Below are 15858 nucleotides of genomic sequence, written 5' to 3' on the forward strand. Positions count from 1 at the left end.
GGACCCTAGGCAGTGGTCCATTTCAAAAGAGCTAGTGGGGGGTGGGGGCAGTGCTGTGGCATAGCAGGTAAAACCACCACCAGCAGTGCCGGCATCCCATATGGGCACTGGTTCGAGACCCGGCTGCTCCACTTTCGATCCAGCTCTCTGCTATGGCCTGGGAAACAGTGGAAGATGGCTCAAGCCCTTGGGTCTCTGCACCCATGTGAGAGACCCGGAAGAATCTCCTGGCTCCTGGCTTCAGATCGGCATGGCTCCGGCCAATACGGCCATCTGGGGAATGAACCAGCGGATGGAAGACCTCTCTCTCTCTCTCTCTCTCTCTCTCTCTCTCTCTGCCTCTCCTTCTCTCTGTGTGTAACTCTTTCAAGTAAATAAATAAATCTTTAAAAAAAAAAAAAAAAGCTAGTGGGGACAGATGTTTGCCGCAGAAGTTAAGAGTCCCACATCCTGTATTAAAAACCCTGGGTTTGAGACTTGGCTCCACTTCTGATTCTAGTTTCTTGCTAATGAAACTAGGAGCATCAGATGATGCCTCAAGTACTTAGTCCCCTGCCACTTATGTGGGAGATCCAGATTGAGCTCCTGGCTGCTGGCTTCAGTCTGGCCCAGCCCTAGCAGTTGCAAGCATTTAGGGAGTGAAGCACCAGATGGAAGCTCTATTTGTCTGTCTCTCTGCCTTTCAAATAAATATAAATAAATGAGGGAAAAGGAAAATTTTTAAAAAATAGAGGTAGTGTTTAGTGCCTTGGGGTACAGCCACCACTTGCAACACCTGCAACTCATATCGGAATGCCAGTTCAGGTCCAGCTCCTCTGCTTCCAATGCAGCTCCCTGCTAATGCACCTGGGAAAGCAGCAGAAGACAGCACAAGTGCTCATAACCATCACAGGGGATTTCACATGTTCCCAGCACTGGAAACGATCAACATCTGAGATGAGAGATATGCCAGTTACCCTGCTCTGACCATTGCACTTCGCATGCATGTGTTGAAATGTCATACTGCACTCCATAAACATGTATAATTATTATGTATCAACTTAACTGTTTAATGTTGAAGGAAAAAAAGTAAATAAATAACTTAGATCATTTTGATACTAGATAGATAGCTGAGAGAAAATAAAACAGGAGTCTCTGAGGGCAAGGAGGAGTCGGCCACACAAAGGTGCACAGGAAGAGTCCCAGGCAGAGGAAACAGCTTGAGCAAAGGCCCTGAGTTGGGAATAGCCTGGCAGGCTGGAGGAGCAGGAGGCAGGACATGAGACAGGGGGAGTGGGGAGGGAGAGGCTGCAGGTGGGAGAGGGTGTGGTGTAGAGAGCCCCTTCCCAGCCAGCCCAACGCTGTCCTCGCTTTTCCCTGATTTCCTGGGTCCCAGGAATGCAAATCCGGACAGCTGCTGCCCTAGTGCCTTCTCAAGCCCTCCATGGTCCCTGGGGTATGTGATGTGGTAAGAGGCTGTCGGCCCTGCCATGGGCTGGCATACCTCCCCTCAAGGAGCTCTTCTGTCCCAAGCCCAGAGCTGGTGAAGGTGGGGCCACAGGCAGCTTTCCCCCACGTGTAGCGCCCCGGGCCCACGCCCACCACCATGGGGGCCTCTGCTCCGCACGTGCAGGTTGTGAGGAATCCCCCCACCCCTGAAAGGCAGTGCTCGCTTCAGTGGCCTCTTAGGTCTTAAAAAACAAAAAGCAAAAGCTTTCCATTCTCTGAAAGCCATAAATCCTGGCCTTCATTAAGTCGGGAGGCATACTCGGCCCATGTGTCAGTGATTAGGGCTCAGGGTGAATGGAGAGTTGAGGAATTTGGCGTGTTTGGGGTGTGCTGGTTTACATGCGCCTCTCTGGAGCCTGTTTCCCAACAGGAGATGATGGGGCTGGGAAGATCTGGGGCTGAGCAAACCCCGAAGCCACAGACCCCTGCCTTGGGGCGCCCTCGCCCTGAGCTCCACCCACCTGCACAGCAGGTGCCAGCTGTCAGCCTCTGGCACAACTCCTTTATAGCCAATACCTTCCTTCCCCTGGGTAGGGGCTCTTGATGCTGTTCAGGTTAACTTGATTCTGCCTTTGCCCTTTAAGACGATGAGAATGCCCTTCCCCCTCTCTGAAGCCCTCCCCCCCCCCCCCCCCGCTTCCCCCTTCCTGTTCAGGCCTGCAGCTGGTGCCTTCAGCCCTTCAGAGACGTTCTGGTGACCTGGAGCCCCGTGGGAGGGAAGGGGAGTGGCCTCTGGGAGTGGGGCTGAGGCTCCTCATCTGCCTGTGACACTGCTCCCACGGTCCCTGCAGCTGGGGCAGGGTGGGGAGGGGTACTGCCACACCTGAGCAATGGGCTGTTACTCCGTGTCTTGTTCTGCTTTGTGCTGCTGTAACAGACTACCTGGGACTGCTGATTTATAAGAAAAAAGATTTATTTCTTACAGTACGGGGGACTGGGAGCTCCACAGGGGAGGGGCTCACATCTGGCGAGGGCGTGCTTGCTGCACTAGCTCGTGGCAGAAGGTGGAAGGGTGAGGGCAAGGGTAGGGGCTGAACACTCTTACGGAATGACCACATCTCCCCCACACACACACTGTCACCCTGGAGATGAGTTTCCAGTCCATGGAGCACGGAGAGAGACAGTCAAACCATAGCATTCGTCTCCGGCCAATGTGGGGCACCCTCAAGTGGTCCTCTCCCTGGAAGTCTCGGCCAAAAGCAGTGCTTCCACTCAACACCCTGCACTCCTGCTCTACCTCCCTGTACTCCCACACCCACAGCCTGGAAGCGTGTGTGAGGCCCAACACTCCCGTGTGCACAGCAGCCACCCCCAGCCCCTGCCCAGGTCCTCCCTGCTGCACCTCCTAGATGAGGCTTAGCTCTGGGACCTAATCCGCCATTTCTCTGGCAAGAGGGAGCTTGGCCAGCAGCGGTGCCTGGTGCAGGCGCTTGGACAGGTTGGTCGGCCTTTGGGTCCCTGTTTGCTTCCCTGTCCCTGGGGTCCATTGTCTCTGCAGAGCAATTACAACAAGGATTGCCAAGATGGCAAAGCACTGAGCCCTGGGCTTGCACAGGCTGCCGGCAGTGCCCTTGTCCAAGCCCCTCCTACTAAGGCCCTTTGGGCCACAGCTCTTGAGTTCTGTGTAGCTGGTGTGCCACCATTTGTGCATCTTGGGTAATGCTTGATGAAACTGGCTCCAGACGGGAGGTGGAGAACCAGGCTAGAAACAGCAGGCATTTTGGATGATCCGATGCAGACCCCAGCAGGCCACAAAGCTGCTGGCAGCACTGGACTTATGGACTTAATCCATGGATGTCTGAGAGCCATCCCTGGCAGATGCCAGTTTGTGTAGTTCCTGGCCTATTAAAAATAAATAAATAAACAAACAACAAATGTCAGGAAGTGGCTGTACAAACTGTGGACAAGCTAGTGCTTTCTTCGGCCAGGCAGGGTTTACAAGCATGGGCTCACCAGTGCGATGGCCAAGTTCCATCTAGACAGCATCAGAGGGCCCACTCATCTCTCTGCACCTCAGTGTCTCCATCTGGATGATGGAAACAAAACAATAGCCTTCCCCAGCCACGTGATGTGAAGAATAGTCAGCCCTCCTTAGCCACAGGTTCCACACCTGCACATTCAAACCACTGCAGACAGAAAATGTTGCACTGAACAGGTGCAGACTTTTTAAGTATTTATTTCTTTAACAATTATTTATTTATTTTTCATCTGCTTGAATAGAGTAATGGAGCAAAGCAAGCGAGCACGCCAGGAGCCAGGAACTCCATCTGGGTCTCCCATGTCGGGGGAAGGTGCCCAAGCACCGCCTCCCAGGATGCGTTAGCAGCAGGTTGGATCAGAAGTGGAGCATCCAGGATTCAAACCGGTGCTCTGAAATTGGATGCAGGCATTGCATGTGGCAGCTTCACCTGCTGTGCCTCAGTGCCCACCCTCAGACTTTTCTTCTTGACTTTATTCCTAAATAGTACAATGTAACAACTCTGTGCTCTGCCTTGATATGGCATTAGGTATTGTAAGTTATCTAGAGAGGATACAGAGTATGCAGGAGGCTGTATGTATGACCATATGCAAATACTTCACTATTTTATATGAGGAATCTGAATGGCTGCAGACTTGGGTATCCATGGGGTCCCAAGACCAGTACCCCTGTGGATTCCAAGGGACAACCATGTGAGTAAAAGTGTAGCTCTGAGTATAAATTAAGCATCCATGGGGACGGCGCTGTGGTGTAGCAGGTAAAGCCGCCACCTGCAGTGCCAGCATCCCATATGGGCGCTGGTTCGAGTCCCGGCTACTCCACTTCCAACCCAGCTCTCTGCTATGGCCTGGGAAAGCAGTAGAAGATGGCCCAAGTCCTTGGGACCCTGCCACCCCCCACCATGGGAGATCCAGGAAGAAGCTCCTGGCTCCTGGCTTCGGATCAGCCCAGCTCTGGCCATTGCAGCCATATGGAGAGTGAACCAGCAGATGGAAGACCTCTCTCTCTGGCTCTACCTCTCTGTAACTCTTTCAAAGAAAAAAAATAAATCTAAAAAAAAAAATAAAATAAAATAAAAAAATCACACAGTAAACGCACCAACTGTTAAATACCCTTGCAGCCAGTGTGGCGGTCAGCGTGTCCACACCCGAGGCCCTCTGTGCGGGTGAGGTTGGGCCTCCACCGGCCCAGCCCCTCCAGACGCAGGGCCTGTCCCGTCAATCACTGAACAAGGAGGTCTCAGTGAGCACACGGGGTGTGGTTCCCCCAGGCAGTCTGGGTCTGTCCCCAGACTGGACAGTCACCTCAGTCCCACACAGACCTGATGGAGACCACAGCTGCTGTGCTGTGCACGTGGTGTGTCCCCCCGGGGGTTCATATGCTGGAAGCATGGTGATGTGAGAGGTGGCGGGCCTCTAGGCGGCGGGACCTCGTAATGCAATCTGGAGTCTTCACTTCCTCATGCCTTTCCCTCTGAGAGAACCGAGTGTCAGAGTAAGAGGAGCAGAAAGAGGCTGAGAGGGGCAAAGGGCACCAGGGGCGTTCGGGGTGAGCTCGGGAGAGGCCGGGTGGAAGCGCCCCAGCCACGGCCTGCAGCCTGAAGGCGGGGTGGGCCCCTTACCCCGAGCGCTCTGCCTTTAGCACCGCAGACACGCGGGTCTCGGGGACTGACCCGGCAGAGGCGGACCATCTGGATCCGAGCTTCAGAAAGGCTTGCAACGTGTGCCTCGCGAGAAAGCCGCGAACACGAAGAACGCCCACGCAGCTCCCGGGCCGCGGGGAGGGAATGCGAGCGGCTGCAGGCCGGGCATGGGTGGCAGGTGCCTGCGGCTGCCGCGCGCACGCACGTACGCACGCGACCAACTGAAATGCCTGGTCGTGGCTCTGCGGCGTCGGCTTTGTCTTAGGGACTAGAAACCCGCGTTTGTCGGGGCTTCCCTGAACAGCTCCCACACCGAGGAGACTAAGTCCTCCGCCTCAGGAGTCTCCCTGGGAGTCAGTGCGCGGTGGGGCAGGGCTCCTGAATGCGCAAGGAGGGTGCGGGGCGCGACCAACAGGAGGGGGCCAGGCGGGAAGAGCCAGGGCGGGGGCTCAGAGGGCCCGGAGAGCGCACCCCCTACTTCCCACCCCCAACTCCGGTAGTAAGGAGCACGGTAGTAAGGAGCAGGCAGCCAACGGGCTGCGCCCGAGCCCTCTGGCCTCCCTTCTCAACCTGTCCATCCTTGTTTTCCTACCTAGGGCCCCCAGGACGGCGTGGCAAGCCCGGAAGACGAGGCGACCCTGGTAAGTCCCTAGTATTCTCAACTGCTCAGCCTAGACTTGGAAGTCCGCCAGGCGCTGACCACTGTACCCACCCTTAGCCACGCCCTTTGCCGAACCCCGAGGCCACATGGCCGGCACCCCCTCCTCTCCACATCTCCTTTGCTCTCTGCGCGGTGGGTCCTCACTGACAGCCCACGGTCTCTGCCGCCAGCCTCTCAGCGCAACGCCATGGTTCTCCTGGCGCCCCTGTCCCTGCCCAAACGTGGCCCGTTCTTCACCTCTCCTCTAGAATCTTCCTTGCCAACCAAGGCCTGGACTCCTCAGGGCAGGGGCTAGGATGGACAACCTCCCCACCCCCGCGCAGCCACTCAGGACATACCCAGTGAATGCTGATTGGCAGGAGAGAGACAGGAGGAAGGGGAGAGAAAGGGACCAGTGGGCAAATGAACATCAAGGGGTTCAGGAGAGGAGATGAGGAAGAAGTAGTCAGATGCTACTGGGCGGATGCCTGCACTAGACCTGCAGAGGCAGGGAAGGCACCCGCACAGCTACTAAGATGCTACTTGGGATGCGCACATCCCACATCAGAGTACCTGGGTCTGAATCCCAGCTCTGCTCCTGATTCCAGCTTCTTGGTAATGTAGCTTAAGCAGTTGGATCCTTGCCACCCATATGGGAGACCTGGGCTGAATTCCCAGTCACGGCTGGCATTGGAGTGAACCAGTGGATGGGGGTTTCTCTCCTCTGTCTCCAATAAATAAATTTTAAAAGTGTGAGGGAAGTTGACCTTTTTAGAACTCTGTCAATTAACAAAAGGCTTGCAACAACCAAAAAGAAAAGTTCATTCCAAAAAAAAAAAAAAAAAGACTAAAGACTTCGCATCTCTTGCATCTAAGAACAATGGGTTTGGACAATTTTTTTTTAAAGACCATTTAGTCATTTTTAGTCATTTGAAAGGCAGAGATACAGAGAGAGAAGGAGAGAGATTTTTCATCTGCTGATTCACTCCCCAAATGGCCGCAGTGGCTGGGACTGGGCCAGGCTGAAGCCAGGATCCAGGGTCTCCCTTGCAGTCTCCCACAGGGGTGCTGGGGCCCAAGCACTTGGGCCGTCATCCACTGCTCTTCTACATGCATTAGCAGGGTGCTGGATCAGAAGTGCAATATCCACGAATGGAACCGGCACTGACATGGGACACTGGCACTGCAGGTGGAAGCTTAACCTTCTACGAGGCACCGGCCTTGTTTTGTAGCATTTTAATTTACCATTTCCCTGGCTCCACAGGAGCCTTAAAAGCAAGCAGAATTACGGCCAGCCACAGTACCTGTGACAACTAGCAGCCACTGGAGAAGGCAGAACAGGTTTGAATCTCCCTAAATGCTCATTCCTAGAGAATTGTCACTGTGTGACCTTTTGGTAGGAAAAGCCCTAACTCAGACTGCTTGCCAGAAACAATCAGCAGTGACTGCTCAACACTGCACCTGCCCAAAGTGGTGGTAGTAGTTGGAGCAAGCAAGTGGATGACTCAAAAACTTACAATGAGGGGCCGGCACCATGGCACACTAGGTTAATCCTCCACCTGCGGCACCGGCATCCCATATGGGTGCTGGTTTCTAGTCCCAGTTGCTCCTCTTCCAGTCCAGCTCTCTGCTGTGGCCCGGGAAGGCAGTGGAGGATGGCCCAAGTGCTTGGGCTCCTGCACCCGCATGGGAGACCAGGAGGAGGCATCTGGCTCCTGGCTTTGGATCGGCATAGCTCCAGCCATTGCGACCATTTGGGGAGTGAACCAACGGAAGAAAGACCTTTCTGTCTGCCTCTCTCTCTCACTGTCTGTAAATCTACCTGTCAAATAAATCTAAAAAAAAAAAAAAACTTACAATGAAAGTCTAGGGGATGAGACAGCCAAAGGGGCTGTGAAAAAGCTCCAGCACATTCTGGAGAACCTAGAATGTACGTACACATGCAGATCTCTGTACGTGCCCAGGAAAGACCTGAGAGAACGCGTCTCTCTCCTCTTCTGAAAGAGGTAGTGAAGGGAAAGGCAGAGTCCCACACACACAGGCCCTCAACATAGGGAATAAAGGCATGAAAGGAAATCTCTGTCTAAGCTCAGCACTAAGCTAAACCAGCAGAGAATTCAGCAGCTGCATAGGACAAAGAATGCACAGTTTACAGAAAGCCTACGGCCCTAGCACAGCTGTTAAGATGCCCATATCCTGGATGAGGGTGCCTCAGCTCTGCTTCTGAAGCCACCTTCCTGCGAATCCACACCCTGGGAGGCGGCAGGTGATGGCTGAAGTACCTGACTCTGCCACCCAAGTAGGAAACCCAGATTGCAATCTGGACTTGCTTCAGCCTAGGCTGCCCTGGTTATTGTGTGCATTTAGGGAGTGAACCAATGAGGATAAGATTCTCTCTCTCTCTCTCTCTCTCTCTCTCTCTCTCCCTTGCAAATAAAAGTGAAAATATTTAGATTTTTTAACAAAATAAGATAATTATTCTTGGAAAGCTCCTAAACACACAAAGAGCAACAACAATAAACAGCAACAATAACATATCCCAGAAAGGAGAAGAGGAGCCTAATTTCCAGAGTAGCCACAATAGATTATTTTAAATGTCCAGTTTTTAACAAAATACAGGGCAAGAAATGCAAAGATACTTGGAAGTGTGGCAATAAAAAGGGGGAAACACAGTCAGTAGAGACTTGCTGAGGAGGTCCAGATGGACTTACTGGACAAAGATGCTGTATGGTAGCCAATGACATTGGCTGTTATGTATTTGAAGAGCTAAAGAAACCAAAACTAAAGAATTAAAGGTGGGGGCTGGAGCTGTGGCATAGCAGGTAAAGCCACTGCCTGCAGTACCGGCATCCCATATGGGTGCCTGTCTGAGACCTGACTGCTCCTCTTCTCATCCAGCTTTCTACTATGGCCTGGGAAAGCAATGGAGGATGGCTTGAGTACTTGAGCCCCTGTGCCCACTTGGGAGACCCGGAAGAAGCTCCTGGCTCCTGGCTTCAGATCAGCTCAGCTCTGGCCATTTGGGGAGTGAACCAACCGAAGGAAGAGCTCTCTCTCCCTCTCTCCCTCTCTCCCTCTTTCTTTCTGTAACTCTACCTCTCAAGTGGAAGGAAGGGAAGGGGAGGGGAGGGGAGGGAAGGGAAGGGGCTTCAGATCAGCTCAGTTCCGGCTGTTACAGCCATTTGGGGACTTAACCAGTAGATAGAAGACCTTTCTCTCTGTCTGTGCCTCTGCCTCTCTGTAACTCTGTCTTTCAAATAAATAAAGAATTAAAGGAAAGGAGGAGAATTCTATCTCACCAAATGGAGAATATCAATTAAAAGAACACATTTTAAAAAGAAGCAAATAGAAATCCCGGAGCTGTGGCATACAGTAACTGAAATGAGAGACCCACTTAGAGGGCTTCAGTATTAGACCTGGGCTGTGATGACGTCGGTTGTTGCTATCCATTCTGAGGAACAGGAAGAAAAATAATGAGTCATGAACAGAGCCTCAGAGACCTGTGGGAGGCAGAAAGAATTTTGAAGAAATAATGGCCAAACTTTCCCAAGTTTAAAGAAAAACATTGCACATCCAAGAAGCTCAATTAAGATAAAGAGGCACTCACCTAAACACATCACAGTCATATTGCCAGAAGCAAAAAAAAAAAAAAAAAAGAAAAGAGAATCTTGAAGCTCCAAGAGAAAATGAGTTATCACAGAAGGTACTCAACAAGGTTGACAGCTGATTTCCCACCAGAACCATGGAAGTCAAGAGGCACTAGGAGGCCATCCTTAACATGAAAGAGAGGTCAATGCTGCGCCTGGCAAAGTTATCCTCAAAGGACAAAGGAGGAACTAAGATAATCTCAGTAAACACAATTGGAGAAAAGCTATCATTAGCAGCCCCACCCTGCAGGGAACACTAAAGGGGTCCTCAAGTGTGAGCTGGGAGGTCGCCAGAGAACAACATCAATCCACACCAAGAAAAAGCCCCAGTGAAGGTGAATATGAAAAACAGAAAAACGTGCTTTTATGTATAATTCTGCTCTGTTCTGATTTAAAAGACAACTGCACAAAATAGTAATCGATCAAACTGAGCTTAAGGGTGTATAGTATTTAAAGTAGTAATTTCATGGCAACAATAGTACAAAGGACCAGGGATAGACATCAGAGCTATATTGGAACAAATATTTTTAGACAATTATAAGTAAGTTGCACAGGCTGGTGTGGTGGCATAGTGAGCAAAGCTGCCACCTTCCATGCCAGCGTCCATACCAGCTGCTGCACTTCTGATCCAGCTCCCTGCTGATACCTGAGAAAATCAGCTGAGGATGGCCCAAGTGTTTGGGCTCCTGCAGGCATGTGGGACACCCGGATGCAGTTCCTGGCTCCTGGCTCCTGGCTTCAGCCTGGCCCAGGGCTGACTGTTAAAGCCATCTAGATAATGAACAAGAGGATGAAAAATATCTATATCTCTCTCTCATCCTTCACTGTAACTCTAATTTTCAAAATAGATAGATAAATATAGCTTTTAAAATAAAAATAACTTTCGTGGCCAGCTCTGTGGTGTAGCAGTGCTGGCATCCCATATGGGCGCTGGTTCTTGTCTCAGCTGCTCCTCTTCCAATCCAGCTTTCTGCTGTAGCCTGGGAAAGCAGTAGAAGATGGCCCAAGTCTTTGGGCCCCTGCACCCATGTGGGAGACCTGGAAGAAGCTCCTGGCTCCTGACTTCAAATCGGCCCAGCTCCAGCCGTTGAGGCCATCTGGGGAGTGAACCAGCAGATAGAGGACTTTCTCTCTCTCTCTCTCTCTCTTTCCCATCTCTGTAACTCTGCCTTTCAAATAAATAAATAAATCTTTTTTAAAAAGTTTAAAGAATAAATAAAAGTTGCTATTGATCCAAATTGATTATGTTAAATGAAGATGTTAATTATAATCCCCAGGAAAACTGCTAAGAGAATAACTGTTAAAAAATAGTAAAAGGAGCAAGAGAATTAAAATGGTACACTAGAAAAATCTATTTAACAAAAAAAAGTATTAATGGAATAACAGAATAGCAAAAAAAGACATTACATATAAAAATTAAAGGCAAATTGGCAAGCATATCCTACCTTATGGGAATTATGTTAAGTGCAACTGGATTAAACCACTCCAGATTGGCAGATTTGATTGTGCTGTGGTGCAGGTTAAGCTGCCGTTTGAGATGTGCACATCCTATGTCAGAGTGCCGGTTCAAGTTCCTGTTCCTCTGCTTCCAATTCACCTTCCAGCTGCTGCACTCATGAAGCAGAAGATGATGGCCCAAGTACTTGGGTCCCTGCCACCCGTGTGGGAGACCGGGATGGAATTGTGGGCTGCTGGCTTCAGCCTAGGCCAGCCCTGGCTGCTGCCAGCGTTTGGGGAGTGAACCAGTAGATGAAAGATCTGTCTCTGTCACTCTGCCTTTCAATCAAATATTTTTTAATAAATGAAGAAAATGATTACATTTATAAAAACATGAAGAATAAAATACTTAGAAATTAAACTAACAAAAAAAGTGCAAGACACATGCTCTGAAAACTACAAAAAACCTTATTGAAAGAAATAAAAGACCTAAATAATGGTTTTGACCCTCTGTTCATATATTAGAAGACTTAATACAATATTGAGGTGGTGGTACTTGATGAACTGAGCTACAGATTCAATGAAATACTATCAAAATCCCAGCTGGATTTTTATTTTTCAGAAATTGATAAATTAATCCTAAAATGCATATAGAGATAAATGAGATGCGGAGCTGGATAGGGCCTAAATTAATTTTCCAGACTCTGGCCTTTCACTTAGAGAAGAATTCTATATACAGGCCCAAACATGGCATGCAGTGTGATAAACTTTATTTATAAAGTGAGAAAAATACACAGGCCCATTAGGGCTTTATTAAGGGAGAATGGGCCAAACAAAGGGAATTATCATACCCTGCTCTGCCCACCCTGAGTCCATGAGGAAGAGAGAGAGCTTCCACTCCTCCCAGCTTTTTTATGAGCTTAGAAAAATAGAACTGTTTATGTGGTTCCACCCCCACATCCCGGGTAAGAGGAGGTACTTCCTGGGGAGGAGTCCCCTGATGGACAGATGGATGAGCGTGACAACAGAGAGCAAAGGAGGTGTGGCTTCCAGCTCATGAATTAAAATCATCTTTCTAAGCTTTCCACATCACTTACAGTTATCATTAATTTTCTTTTTTACAAGAATGCCAGGATAATTCAGTGGTGCTAAGACAACTACATTACAAAGAATGAAGTTGGGCTGCTTCCTTCATGTACACAAAAACAATTTTTTTATTTTATTATTAAAATATTATTTTATGGACCTAAATGTAAGAAGAGGCAAAAACCATAAAATCCTTACAGTAAGACGTGGGAATAAATCTCCGTGACCTCGAGTCAGGCAGTGATTTCTCGGGTATGACACCAAAAGCACAACTGACAAGAGATAACATTGAAAAGTTGGACTTTGCGAGATGAGAAATTCCTTGCAAAAGTTCACAAACAAATGTGGGCTGTCAGGACACACAGAGACTGGAGACTGACAGATTGTGTGATCTGAAGAATGGGGAGGAAGCAGAGTTGGAGAAAAATAAAAACAGTGTGGTGCAGTGGGTAAAGCCATCTCCTGCAACACTGGCATCCCAAATGGGCTGTGGTTTGAATCCTGGCTGCTCCACTTCCAATCCAGATCCCGGATAATGGCCTGGGAAAGCAACAAGAGCTGGTCCAAGTGTTTAGGCCCCCACCATCCACATGGGAGACTCAGATGAAGCTCCTGGTTCCTGGCAGCCATCTGGGGCGTGAACTGGCAAATGGAAGGTCTCTCTCTCTCTCCCTCTCTCTCTCTCTCTCTTTCTCTCTCTCTGTAACTCTCTGTAATTCAAATAAATAAATCAATCTAAAAAACACAAACAGGGAAATCTCAGATTAACAGCTAACTCCATCAGAGGTAATGTGGACCAGAAAGCAGGGAGATGATGTGGCATACTCAAAGGCTGAAAAACTGTCAACTAAGAATCTTATATGCAGCAAAACCACCTCTCAGAAATGAAAGAAAGAGGGAAGGCATCCGGCCTAGTGGTTAAGATGCCACTTGGGTGCCTGTGACCATGTTGGGAGTGTGTGTGCGTGTGTGTGCGCGTGTGTGTGCGTGTGCAGGGAGACAGCTGCTGTGACTCCAGGCAGCATGTGGTTTTTTAGCCCCGGGCCATACCTGTGCTGTGCTGGGTGCTTTAAATTCACCCAGAACTTCACTCAATCCAGAGAGGCAGGGGTGCTTGTTCTCCACCTGTGACAGAAGCCACCTTCTGACTCAGCTTGCGGCTCACCCGCTGGGCTTGCCAACCTCTGAGCCTCATTTCCTCTGCCTGAAAGCATGGTTTAAAATCCCATTAAACCCTCAAGTACTCGAGTCCCTGCCACTCACATGGGAGACCCAAATTGAGTTCCAGAATCCTGGTTTTAGCCTGGCCCAGCTCCAACTGTTGTGAGCATTTGGAGAATGAACCAGCAAGTAAAAGAGCACACTGTCTCTCTGCTTTTCAAAAAGATGACGTTTTAAAATATTTTAAAAGCCTTTTGGCTGGGCCAGGAGTTTTCATTTAGTTGCTAAGATCCCGGTGAAGACACGTGTCCTGTGTCAGAGTACCCGTGTCCAATGCCTGGCTCTGACTCCAGCTCCCTGGTAACGCAGACCTCGGGGGAGGCAGCAGCGATGGCTCAAGTGATTGTGTTCCTGCCTCCTCCCTCCATGGGAGATCTGGATTGAATTCCCATTGCTTAAGCGGGCATTTGGGAAGATTTGGGAAGTGAATCAGAGCATGGGAATGCTCTCTTTGTCTCTCAAATCAATAATTTAAAAAGAAAAAAAAAAGCCCTTGGCTTACTCTGCTCCCTTGGGGAGAAGGCTCTGGGAAGCAGAGCCGCACGCAGGTGGCTGTCTTTGCGGCAGGGATGAGTTGGGGGCCAGGGTGCGGCGTCTCCCTGGATCTGGCTGAACGGGAGAGGGCTGAGAGGGTCCAGTGAGCAGCCGGAGAGCAGGCAGCAGTCACAGAGGAGCGAGGAGCCCGGGGGCAACAGAGAGGGGCAGGTGAGGGCCTGTGAGCAGGCACAGCAACCAAGGCCGGCCCTCCTCCTGCCCAGCCGTGAAACCTTCTTCCTCCTTCGCTTTTCCAGAACATGCCAAACACACCCAGAGGGGCTCAGAGCCCTAGGTGGTCTTCCAGACCCACGCCACACCTCTGCTTGTCTGTCAGCACCCAGCACGTAGCTCGCCCACCCAGATGCTGTCTGCCCAGCCTCCAGGTGTCAATGGGCAAGGCTCCTAGCCCAGAGAACACTGTTGGGCCATACGCATCGGTTGAGGAGGCCAAGAATGCCCTCCACTTCCTCAAATCCATTTTGTTTGTTTCCCAAGTCGTCTGGCTCCTTAATTGCTCCCACATGCCGCTTGGGGAACACGTGTCTAAAGCTGAGTGCAGAAGGGCTGGGGCCCAAAACCCACACGTGGGGCCAGCCCATGGGGGCGCTCAGCCTGCGGTCAGCTGGAGGTCCCATAGCTGGCCTCAATTTCCTAAGCAGGAACCCCAAGACAGCCTGAGCCCAACCTGCAGCTGCACCCTTCACCCCTGGGTGCCCAGCTGCCTGCAGGTCATGGAGTGCACACCCTGAGGATGTGACAGTGCAACACAGACCTGGGAACACAAGGCAAGTGCAGAGGGCTCGGGAGGGCCTGGCCCGCTGGGAGGCCCCTGCTATTCTGTCCCTTGTCTGTTCACTGGGTGTGCACCAAGTGTTGGCTCTGCCAGGCCCTGAAAAGCAGCAAGGAGGCCTGCCCTGCTGCTGGGGCTGACAGACAACGCTCAAGTAGATTAAAAACAATTATTTTATTTATTTGTAAGGTAGAGAAAAAGAAAGAGATTTTCCATCTACTCGTTCACTCCTCAAATGGCTGCAAAGCCAGGAACACTATCCAGGTCTCCCTCGTGGGTGGCAGGGACCCAGAGACTTGGGCCGTGTTCTGCCGCCTTCCCAGGTGCATTAGCAGGAAGGTGGCTCCGAGGCAGAGCAGCCAGGATTTAAAGCGACACTCTGAATAGGGGGAGTTAGGATGGCAGGGGAGGGAGGGAGCTCACTGCTCTCGCCTAGGAGAAGAGAGTTTTAAAAAGTGGACAGAGTGCAGTCTCAGGGAAGTGTTAGGGAGAACATGGCAGAGGAAACTATGCAAATTAGAGGGACACAGTGGAGCTATGTGGAGGGCGAGGACATGCACAACTCAGGACCCCTGCAGCTGAGAGCCTCCACACCAGTGTTAGAGAGTGAGGTGAGACCAAACTGCAGCCCAAGCCATTGACAATAAAGCTTCAGGGAGGCCCAGAGGGAATCCAGCTTGGAGCCCTGGGGGATAGTGTACCTGCCAAACTAGAGGAGAAAAAACAAAAAAAGGAGGGACACGTTCCTCTCTCCCCGATCACCTTGCAATGGCATCCTGTAACTAGCCATTAGAGAGCGGGCACCATTTTGAACATATGTAACAGCTGTTCCAGCTTGTGTCTGGGCCAAGCAAGCAGCCAAGTGGAGACTCCTGAGTCTGGTGGGGAGAACAGACAGGGGGCTGGGTGCTTGTGACTGTGGGAGGCTTGTGTGCCATATCTGTGAAAACACTGAGGCTGTGTGGGAGGACTCACGGGGTAGCTGGGACTTTGAGCAGTCATTGTGGAAGGCTCCACACCATCAGGGCTCCCTGGTTGCCTGGTGAGGGACATTGCTGGGGAGTCTGAGTTTACACTGAGGACTGCAGAGATCCTTTGTGTGGTCCTTGTGGCAGAGCAGATGAGTATTATACCCACGGGGCTAGCGCTCAGGCGCTGCTCTTCTTTGAGGAGAGGAGTTCAGCTGAGCAGAATAAACCTCCCCTTTGATAAAAAAAAAAGGGGGGGGGGAGATTTACCTGGGTGTTTCACTTTAGACACACCCTTCACCCTGGAGAAATGTACAGAGCTCACTGACCACACCCATTACTTGCTTCTAGTAACTCACTGAAATCCACTTATCTACAGAGTCATAGTACAAATACAAAAGCAACAACAGCAAAAAAAAAGAAA

At 50.6% G+C, this 15858-nt stretch overlaps 1 protein-coding gene across 1 annotated transcript in view; it reads left to right on the forward strand.

Annotated features, from left to right (window-relative positions):
- Window positions 1-15858, forward strand: part of COL23A1 (collagen type XXIII alpha 1 chain) — a 308084-nt gene that overhangs the window by 239799 nt on the left and 52427 nt on the right. The window contains exon 3 of the mRNA XM_062189615.1: window positions 5705-5749. Within this exon, the coding sequence (XP_062045599.1) occupies window positions 5705-5749 (45 nt within the window). The remainder of the gene's footprint in view (window positions 1-5704; window positions 5750-15858) is intronic.

This window comes from Lepus europaeus, chromosome 4 (genome assembly GCF_033115175.1).
Source record: "Lepus europaeus isolate LE1 chromosome 4, mLepTim1.pri, whole genome shotgun sequence".
Taxonomy (NCBI): domain Eukaryota; kingdom Metazoa; phylum Chordata; class Mammalia; order Lagomorpha; family Leporidae; genus Lepus; species Lepus europaeus.